The following is a 10,913-nucleotide window of genomic DNA, read 5'->3' as shown; positions in this document are numbered from 1 at the left end:
TCCCAGTTGAGAAAATGGGGACCATGTGGAGTGGCTGGACAAAATGAAATACTTCTAAAAATTTAATTTCTTAGTGATTTGGAAAGAAAGCACTAACAGCTCTTGCCTTCTCTAGCCTCTACGTATATTTATCAAGGACAAAGAAAAAAAAAGTTTGCTAATCCTTAATATTTAAAACTTTAAAGATTTTCCCTAAGATGTAGATTTTTAGAGCAGCCCGAGCGAGGCAACGCTTCCGCTTTCTCCGCTTTCTCCGGGCGAGAATGGCATTCTACTAAAGCCTGGCGCTGTGTGACCTCCCCGCGTTACGGGGACTGGAACTGTGTGTGGGCGGCGTGCCAGTGACGCAGTGACAGGGTCTACCAAGGACCCCTCAGGACACTCTGGACAGCCCTCTCCCTCGGAGCCCCCCGCAGCCCCTCCCCCAGCCCCGGTCCCGCAGCGCCCCTCCCAGCAGCCTGCAGCTCCCCCAGGTGCCCAGGCCGGGGCAGCAGGGCCACTTTAAGGCAGGCCGGGCTAGGGGTGTGGGGGGTGGGGGTGGGGGCGTACGCACCCACAGCTGCGGACCGCGAGCCATCAGTGCGGCCGAGCGGGCGGCCAGGACGCGGCGGCTTGGCCGAGTTTCTCCTGCGGTGAGGCTGCCCCAGGACCCGGCACGTGGGCAACGGGCCATGGCGGCCTCAATTATCCGCCCAGAGCGCGGTCAAATCTCTGGCCAGGTAAGAGGAGGAGGAAGGGGAGGCAGCTGCGTTGTTTGTAACCGCGCGCGGGCCCTGAGCCCGGTGGCCCCCTTGGCCCGCACAGGCATCTCTCATTTGGGGGACGCCGAGGAGCACGGCTCCAGGAGGGCCACTTCCAGGGGCTTGAGCCGGTACCCGAGGCGGCAAGCCGGAGAAGAGGCCGGCTGAGCGGTTTTGTTACACAGACATGCCTCTCTGGCGCTTGACGCTTGCCAAACTCAAATTTTCAAGCCAGCCCCTGGGAGGGTTACCCGGGAGCGGAACTTTGTAGGTATTCCAGAATGTGAATGACGACAACTTTGGTTTTACTTTGAATATAGGAAAGTGTTTTTAACACGGGAAAGTTTATTTTGAGCATGCTTGTCTCTGCACAGCTTGGCATGCTTTTTTCAGTTCGCCTGCGGGCATTGGGTCCAAAAAGTTCTTGCATGTCCTTCCTCAGGCTTACACCCAAACCGGCAGTTGTGCCTGGAAACCAAAGCCCGTTGGCGGGAAAAGGCATCTGTGCTGTTCACACGTCCTCCCACCCTCCGGGGAACTCAAAAAGCCCACTGGCCTCTTTTGAAAGCACCTGATTTATCTTCCCCTTAGCAGAAGCATAAAACCATGACTGGTTTAGAATAAAAGAAAGAAAGAAAAAAAGAGGGAGGGAGGGAGGGAGGAAGGCAGGAAGGAAGGAAGTTAGTTGATGATTAGTCCTCTAGAAAGAGCATAAAGCCTCGCCCACTTCAGAAAGCAAGGCAAGTCGGTGTTGGCTTTCTTCTTATTATTTTTTATTTCTGGATAGAGAAATAGGAGAAGCAAAACTTTTGGGCTGCCTGAAGTTTTGTTAACCCTGAGAATGTTCTGTGTACTTAAATGTCCTCATTCCTTAAGCACAAGCTTTCTGAAATGACCACTTTGAAGCGGACCAGTTTAATCGGTTTTCTTAATTATTTCAAAACGGATGCAGCAATTTAAACTCGAAGGAAAAATAGTATTTTATGGTGCAGGATTAGGCAAAGCTGCACAAAATGAAATTCTGCATAAAATATCTGATTATCTAGTTGTGCAGAAATGATTGAGGCTTCCTACCCTTAACGAAAGTCTGAAGCCCCAACCGAACCTTTTGTTTGCATTTGAAGAGCAGCTTGCTCAGTTTCTCCAGATAGAGCTGTTTAAATCCCTTGACTCCTGGGGAAACCAGAGGCCAACAATTGCCCTGTGAGAGTACCAGCCCATGCAGCTGCTGCTGATCGTCAGCTCTGCTCCTGGTGATAAGAGTGACATAAATAACAACTCACTAAAATGGAGGAGTGATTTGCTTTAACTACTTCATCACCTGCTGTTACTAATTAAGGGTTTAGCCTGCTGCAGATTGCAAATGGAAATCCAGTGTTTTAAACATGGTGGAGACTGGAGTGCCCTGCGTGATGTTGTGATTTAGAAATCAAACTGAGTGGATAAAGACCAGAGGTGACAATTTGTGTCGAAATTTAAAAACTGCCTACACCTCAGCGATCTATACCAAGGTGTTAGCAGTGTTTATCTCCGGAAGGTGGAATTAAAAATACTTTTTATTTCCTCTTTAGGCTTTTACAAAAATTTTTCCAGTATTTCTCATTGTATATGCATTGCTTCTCTTAAAAAAAAAAAATGGTGCAGTAAGCAATTCAAATAGAAAAAAATTTCCCATGTAATAAAGTCCCACCATCAGTCGAAGTTGTGATGCTCACAGGTGAAAATCTTGGATACTAAAAAAGGCAGTTTCCCCAAGCAAAATGTCATAGAAAGTTTTGTTCGTTTTCATTTTATTATTCCTATCAGTGGATTCTTCTCATCACCTGTGTTCATATTACACTGCCAACAAGTTATTTTTAACTGCATGAATATTCAGATTTAAGTTGATTAGAAGCTATTCAGTTAATTCAAGTTACCTTAGGATAGTGGACTAGGGCGGTGTTCTAATCTGTCTGATTGTTAACATTCCATGTGTGCTATGGCACCAGTTTTGTAGGACAGGGTGGAAGGAAGCCTCTGGCAGGAAAGCAAATAAGTTCTTTCCAGAGCTGCTTTATTTCATGCTCCTCTGTAAAGTGCCTTGCATCATGGGGCAGAACTGTAGACGTTTATGCAAAACGGCCTGTTAGTGGTGCTGTATGGCCTTATCCCTTTCTGGATCTTTCCTCTCGGATTTCCCTCATGGCCTGCTCTTCAGAACTTGCTCTTGACTTCTCTCCGTAGTAGCTGAAAGATTCTGGGGAAATTAGCCACTGACTGCAGGATTCCCTTCTGGGGGAATCCTGCAGTCAAAAGCATCTGCGCTTGTAGGAAAGGGTTCAAGCTAGCCACTGTTTTCTGTTATTTAAGGCTTTTCTCCTCTTTGGGCCCTGTTTCCCCTTCTCCATGGCTCGACATAATGAAAGAGCCATTTGATTTAGGGCGGTTTTCACCACTTGATGGGGACACATGTTCCCCATCTAATTCCACTTCCTTCCTTCCCCATCCAATTGACTGGATGTTTTCTGTGTGCAGGCTTGGTATTATTTCAGAAAACATGGCCATAACTACCAAGTACAGGACATCGTACTAACAGGGTAACGGCCTTGGGATTTAAGTATTATCACCTTCCAGACGAGGATCACAAGGGTCTTACTCAAAGCCGTTAGTGAGTAGCTGGACTAGGCAACAGAACCTGGTCTGTGTGCCTCTAAAGCCTTTGCCCTCTGCCCACAGCATCCAGCTCTTGAAAAAGAATCAGTAGTAGCTTTGGTAGAACTGAGGCTTATACATGATTCTTCCTGTGCTCTGAAGACTGAAAGCTATATATAGCAGCAGAAAAAAAGGATTAGAATGTCAGTCCCATGAAGGCAGGGACCTTGTCTGTCTGTTCACTTTGTATTTGCAACACAGCATCTGCCATGCAGCTGGGGCTCAATTCTCTCTGGGGAGAGAATATAGATAACTGTCATATTTAAGTGATGCAAAGGGGCAGGATGTTTTAAAGGAAAGAGAAAATAAATGTTGGTAGTAGAAAGTTTTACAGGTTATTAATAGCCCAGGACACCTTTGTTTATATGTATTATTTTAGTGCAATTATTAATAGCACTCTCTTTCCCTCTCAAAAGTGTCTCAGTTTAGAAGATAAATGGTCACCTTGTCTGTAGTAGATAGCTTAGTTTTGGACATTCATAGGTTGCTTCAGTTAACCACGTTAATTAAAAAGCAAAACCATAATCACTCCTTTTATGATCACTTGTTAATGACCATTACAAATCTTGGCATTTGGTTCACAAAGGACTATATTGGTATAGAAGAAGCCCTGTGCTACAGTGGAGATTCATAATCTGAGCTCAAAGGCATCGCAGCAGCTTTGAGTCCCACATTGCTCCTAAAGTGCTACAGGAGATGGAGGATGTTTTTAAAATGAAAAGGAACATTCTAGAAGGGTCCTGATACTCTGTACTGTAGAAATTCCCAAGTGTTATCCTGCCTTCTTAGAACATAGGACATTTGAGGGAAATAGAAGGAAATAAGGCTAGTGACATAGGTTGATAACAAGCTATTGAAAGGCTATGCTAAGGAGTTTGAATTCTTACCTGTTTAAAACAGGGTGGGGCAGGTGAATGAGACTGGGTCCTGATGGTGAATGGAGCACACAAATCAACCTCCTGGTCCAACCCAGACTCCAAAGTAGGACATACTTAACCATGCGCCGATACCTTCAACAAGGAAATATGGGGGAAAAAAGGGAATGTGTGTGTGTGGCGGGTGAGGGGGAGGCAGCAGGTAATCTAAATTAGAGGTCCAAGGTTGACTTAACCACATGCAATGTACAGCACTTCATGGAATCTTGGCTTAAAGCAGCTTCTTTCTGACCCTTAAAAAAAAAAAAAAATTCCACAGGGAAACTTGAAATTTAGAAAGCAGATGTGATCAAATTGCCACTAAAAGAAAAGTACAAAACCACAGCTTAAAAGATCTAAAGAAGAAAGTCAGAGGGAAAACAATTCTAGTGGTAGGCAAGGCTGAATGTTAGAGGAAACTGATGAAAGTTGACCAGAGTGGGCTCACCTGGTGATGAATTAGGTATATGCAGATCACCTGGATGAGGTGGGCCCCTAGACTCTCCCAGCTCACCCCTACTTCATCCTGAAGAGAATGAACTGTATGTGGGACCTGGGTTCCTAGTGTTGGTAATTTCCAGAACTTTATAATTGACCAGGAGAAATAAAGGAATGGCAGGTCTGCCCGGGAAGGAAATAGACTAAAGTACTTGGCTTTCAGAGTATTGCCTTCCGTTATTTTGACAGTGAGCTGGCCTCAGGCTCTCTGGTCTCCAGCCTTGCTTCCACTGTCTTACCCACTCACACCAAGCCCACAGTTGTCCCTTCAAGGAAGCAGCCACTGGGGAGACTGCTTGTACATGATGACTTCGTCCTTGATTCATACTTATGTCTGGATAACCAAGGATCTCCAGACATTAACAGAACTAGACACAAATGCAGACACTAGACACAACTATTCCAGAGACAGGTTATTAAGGGAATAGAAAAAACTTCTAAAATTCGGATTTGTATTCTCAGTGAGGGTATCACATCCTAAAAATAGCAAGTTATGAGGAATTACCAAAAAAGAAAAATCTTAGAAGTGAGCAATTCACATTAAATGAACTAAAGTCATAAAAATCTTTGGAAGGACTGAAGAATGAGCTGGTGATATAAAAAATGAAGTTAAGGGACTCTCTTTGAGAAAAGCAGAGACATGAAGGATCAATTGTGGATGTCCCACATCTAGTGGAAGATTGCCAAGGAGGGATGAAGACGGAGGGAATTAGGAAATGGAAGGAAACTTACAGAGCCAAAGTTTCACTGAGAGCCAAGTAGGATGAATAAGAACTATGCTCAGACACATCCTAGAAAACCATCAGAACTGATAGCATAAAGAGAAAAGCACAGACGGGAAAACAAAGCAGCTTATTCTTTTTATCAACAACTGGATGCTAGAAGAAAATGGACCAATAGTTTCAAGGTTCAGAGGCAAGGGATTTTTGACCTTGGAAATATTTACCAGGTAAAACTAGCACTGAATTGTGAGCCCTAATGCCACTATTAAGTAACAGAAATAAGGGGTTTAACTCCTGAAGTCTTATGGGAACAGAAAGAGGGAAAAAGGAAAATCCAATCAGCCTAACAGAAGGCATGGGAAAAAGAAACATAATTACTGTGGATGGGAAGTGTGAAATAACCAATGAAGGGAATAAAACCATTTCACATTAAGTTATAAAAATTTTACAATTGATATTATATGATAATAGTTAATGTACGTTAGTTAATGCATTAATATAATTAATTAAATTCCTACATTAAAATCACAGATTATGGAAAGAAACCTAAAAATTCAGATATATACTATTTACAGAATTCACACAAAATTAAAATGATATGGAAAGGCTCAAAATAAAGAGATATGAAAAATGACTATATACTAGAAAAAAATTTCAAGTGAAAAACATTAAAAAGGACAAAGAAGTATATTTCAAATATATAGTTTTCTGCCCATAAAATTATCAATGTATGATCTATAGACTTAAAATATGTTATATAAACATTTAGGTTATTATATATATCAAATATTATAAATTATGTTTTTATGTGAATATGTATAATTACCATGAACCTCTATATACCTAACCCAAAATTAGATACAGTCTGTAGTTGGAGAAATTTATAAATTCACAAACTATAATTAGGAAAGATTTTACCACATCTTATAAACTGAAAGATGAAGTAGACCTAAAGTAAGAAACAAAACAAGTTCTGTCTAAAAAATAGAGAATACATGCCCAGCACATATGTGCCCAGCAGAAAATACACATTATTTTCAAGTATCCATGGAACATTAACAAAAACTGTATTACACCACAAAGAAAATACCAACGCATTCTAAGAAGAAGTCATGTAGGATACATTTGCATTAACAATGCACTGAAATAAGAAATGAGTGACTAGTCAATAGCCAAAAAAATTAAAAACCAAAACCAAAAACACCATACTGTTGAAATTTGAAAACAGTTCAGGTAGGTGTTCAATGGAACTCTGAGGTTAAAATGGAAGTATAAAGTGAAATTACAAACTAACAATGAATGAACATAGACACAATATATATAAAAATCTTTGGGGGACAACAGAGTGCCACTTGGAGGACTGTGCCATCCAATAGCACTTTTGGTAGTGATGACAGTGTTCTATAATCATGCTGTCTGACACGGCAGCCACTTGCCATACGTGGATATTGAGTACTTGAAATGAGGCTAGTGCAACTGAAGTGAATCTCAAACTTTAATTTTAGTTAACATAAATTTAAATAGCCCCATGTGGCTATCAGGGTGGACCACACAGTTATAGCCTCTGATAAAGCATCGCCAAGGAAAAGAAGATAAGAAAATTTAATTATATATTACCCTCCAGTTAGAAAGCAAGAATAACAATGCACATAATAAATATTATATACATTTAAAAACTAATACATTTAAAAAGAGAATAAAATGAATTAAATATATATATATGTGAACATAATTCACTTAAGGTAGAAAATCTAAATTTACTGGTAGTCATTAAGGAACTGTAAAAGGTACTCTAAAATCCATCTCTGTAAATGGCTTCAGGCCCAGATTCTGCAGACATGTTTATCTAAATTTTAAGAAGCAGATAATTCTGTTTTATAAAATATTCAAGACCATAGAACAATATTGAAACTTTCTGTTTCATTCTTCAAAGCTGGCATGACCCTGAGATACCCAAACCAGATAAGACAATACAATAAAATTGTATCCAGTTTTACTTATGAACATAGATGGAAAAATCTAAAATAATATGAATGAATTTAGTCTACACGTTATAGGTTTATCCCAGCAAGGGAATTATGGCTTGACATTAGGAAATCTATTAATGTAATTCACTACCTAACAGAATATAGAATAAAGGAGAAAAAAGTATAATTATGTTGATCCAAAAAAGCATTTGGTAAATTTCAGCACCTCTTTCTGATTTAAAATTCTTAGCTTCCAAATAGAAACTTCGTTAATTCAGTAGACGGTTTGGACCAGAAACTTTCTGTATCATATTTAGTGGCAAAAACATTGAATTATTTCTACTAAACTCAGAAACAAGATAAGAATGCCTAGTGTCACTCCTACTATTCACCATTGTTTTGGATGTTCTAGCCAGTGCTTTAAGATCAATGAATAAAAGCATAAATTCTAGATACAGGGACAAATGTGTCATTTTTATTTTATTTTATTTTTAGAGAGAGAGTGTGCATGCATACTCACAATTGGAGGGTGAGAGAGGGGCAGAAAGAGAGGAGAGAGGGACTCTCAAGCAGGCTCCTTGTTCAGCTCAGAGCCTCTCATGGGACTCAGTCTCATGACCCTGAGATCATGACCTGAGCCAAAATCAAGAGTCTGACCATTAATCACCTGAGTCACCCAGGCACCCCCGCAAAATGTAATTTTTGAAGGCAATATGATCATATATCTAGAAAATTCGAAAGAATCAACTAAAACATATTGGAACTAAAGAGAGAGTACCATAAAGTTCTTGAAGCAAATTCTTCATAAATTAGTAGTAGTCTCTGTGTTAGTAGTAATCAGTTAGAAAATACAGAGAGTGAGAAAATCTATCCCTTTTACAATGACTCCAGAACTTTGAAATATCTAGGACCAAACATGAGAACATGTGTAGAATCCATATGAAGATAACATTTAAAAAGGCCTGAGGAAGGCACCTGGGTGGCTCAGTGGGTTGGGCCTCTGCCTTCTGCTTGGGTCGTGGTCTCGGGGTCCTGGAATCGAGTCCCGCATCAGGCTCTCTGCTCAGCGGGGAGCCTGCTTCCTCCTCTCTCTCTCTCTGCCTGCCTCTCTGCCTACTTGTGATCTCTGTCTGTCAAATAAATAAATAAAATATTTAAAAAAAAAAAAAAGGCCTGAGGAATTGTTGAACTACTGTGAGAAAAGCAACTCACTTTTTAAAAAATATAATAACCCCTTCGTGGAAAAAAAGGTGTATATATAAAATTACCTGGAAGGATATAGACCAAACTGTTGACAGTGGTTGCTTCTGAGGAGGGGATTAAATGAGTAAATGAAGATACATTTTTTTTTTTTAATGGAAGAAGGAAGAAAATTAGAAAGCAGATAGAAATGGGAAGTCCCAAAGTTTTGCTTACTTTGAACTTGACTAGTTTCTTGCACCTCAGATCTTCCTTCCACCCACCCCTGGGAAACCAGGCTGAAGGGGAGTGGAACCCTCATGGTGGAACAGCCTTCCCAGCATCCTGCCTTGCAGATTTGTGTCTTTGGCAAGCTGCCTTTCTCTTCATAGGTGTTTCCAACTCTTGGACCCACTTCTTTAGGCTTCAAGTCTGGTCAGCTCCCAAATCTGTTTTCTCACATGGACCTGTCTGTGGCCTGCCATTTCCCACTGTCTCCTGACTGTTTGCATTAATTCAAGCATCCCTGTTCTTTGACAGTTTTAGTGGATTGTATTCAATAACTGTAGAGAATAAAATATAGGAAAATGTGAAGATGGAAATTATATTTTTTTCTAACTGAATATGCTTGAAAATAATCCCAAAAGGAAAGAAAGATGCTTTTTTGGCCCCCAAATATTGGGTTTTGAATAGCATGTGTATTCCATTTAAAGAAAATACTATGCATGTCTCTTGGAATTTAGGAATTTGGAGCTTACTGTGTTTTCTGGAATGTATGTTTCATCAAAATAAATGGTTTGGGAGAGCTACCAGTTTGTTTTTCTCACTAGTAAACAGATTTTTGAGCAGGATGAGTGATTGGGAAACTGGGCCTTAAGAATCCTATCTGTTGTTCCTAGGATAAGAAAGAAACCGGTGAGAAAACCGTAGTAGAATACCATTTGTACGCAAAAGTATTTTTAAAATAGCATGACCTTCAGATCCATTCATGACCTCAGGTACTGAAGGCAAGAAATTAATAGTTCCCGTCCCTGAGATGGTTCTAGTGGACCATTCAGTCTACTTGTAGAGTCAGTCGTTGTGTTCTTTATCACCTTTATTTATTGTATCCTCTTGTACATGACATTTTCTCTATGTTCAAATGTTAATTATGTGGTACTTCTGCCTTTTTCCTTCTCTTTCAGGCAAAAATAGACCTCTTGTTAGTTGGAGACCTCACTGTTCAGTACCTGGCAGATATTGCACAGAAATCCTTTTCAAATATTGCAAAAGTCATCATAACCATCAGGGATGTGGGGCAGGCAGCCGCACTGCTGAAGGACCGCCCATTTGACATGGTTTTCCTGAAGATGACTTCTTTGCCAACAGCCGAGTTGCTGGGAGCTATCAAATTAATTAGGTGAAGTTCAAAAACCTTGACTCTATACCTTTATAATAATTTTTTTTTTTAAGATTTTATTTATTTGACACACAGAAATCACAAGTAGGCAGAGAGACAGGCAGAGAGAGAGGAGGAAGCAGGCTCCCCGCTGAGCAGAGAGCCCGAGGCGGGGTTTGATCCCAGGACCCTGGGATCATGACCTGAGCCAAAGGCAGAGGCTTTAACCCACTGAGCCACCCAAGCACCCCTTTATAATAGTTTTTATTAAAACCCATTTCTAGTACAGAAAAAAACACAAACTTTAAAAGATGGTACTATGTATGCTCTCATTTTTAAGATGAGAGATATTTTCATGGGCAGAATAGGTACACATATTATTGTTTTTGTTGCCAGTTTGACATGCTATTATAAGAATTATCATTTTAATTTGAAAAGTAATAGATACAGGTGAGAATGTGAGAATTAATTAGTCATAGAAATTTATTTGGTATATAGTACTTTAATCCCACAGCTACTCTCCTTTTTAATAACTATGTCACTTAAAATGGCACATCTTTTCAGAGTTCGTTAATTGTGATGGCAGATACTAAAGCAGGGGAGCACTCTCAGCTCTATGTCATGTTAGCAATGGACTAAAATCATCTTGTTCAAAGATGTCCTAATGTGGAAGAGCCTCAAGGCTCTCCAGATCCATCCAGTCCAGATCTATATTACATCCAATACTTTTGCTTCATCTTGTAGCTCCGTAGACATTCTGCTTCTGTTTGACCCACTCCACTCTAGAGGTCTGGAGTCTGGTGGTTGGAGAGTTAGGTGTGCTT

At 40.4% G+C, this 10,913-nt stretch overlaps 1 protein-coding gene across 1 annotated transcript in view; it reads left to right on the top strand.

The window, feature by feature from the left end:
• Positions 1-575: 575 nt before the first annotated feature.
• Positions 576-10,913, top strand: part of SOHLH2 (spermatogenesis and oogenesis specific basic helix-loop-helix 2) — a 52,205-nt gene continuing 41,867 nt past the window's right edge. Inside the window, exons 1-2 of the mRNA XM_047723167.1 lie at positions 576-719; positions 9,896-10,110. Coding sequence (XP_047579123.1) covers positions 672-719; positions 9,896-10,110 — 263 coding nt within the window. The 5' untranslated portion in view covers positions 576-671. The remainder of the gene's footprint in view (positions 720-9,895; positions 10,111-10,913) is intronic.

The sequence above is a fragment of the Lutra lutra genome, chromosome 3, assembly GCF_902655055.1.
Source record: "Lutra lutra chromosome 3, mLutLut1.2, whole genome shotgun sequence".
Taxonomy (NCBI): domain Eukaryota; kingdom Metazoa; phylum Chordata; class Mammalia; order Carnivora; family Mustelidae; genus Lutra; species Lutra lutra.
Note: the sequence above shows the minus strand (reverse complement) of the source record. Positions and strands in the feature narration are given on the sequence as shown.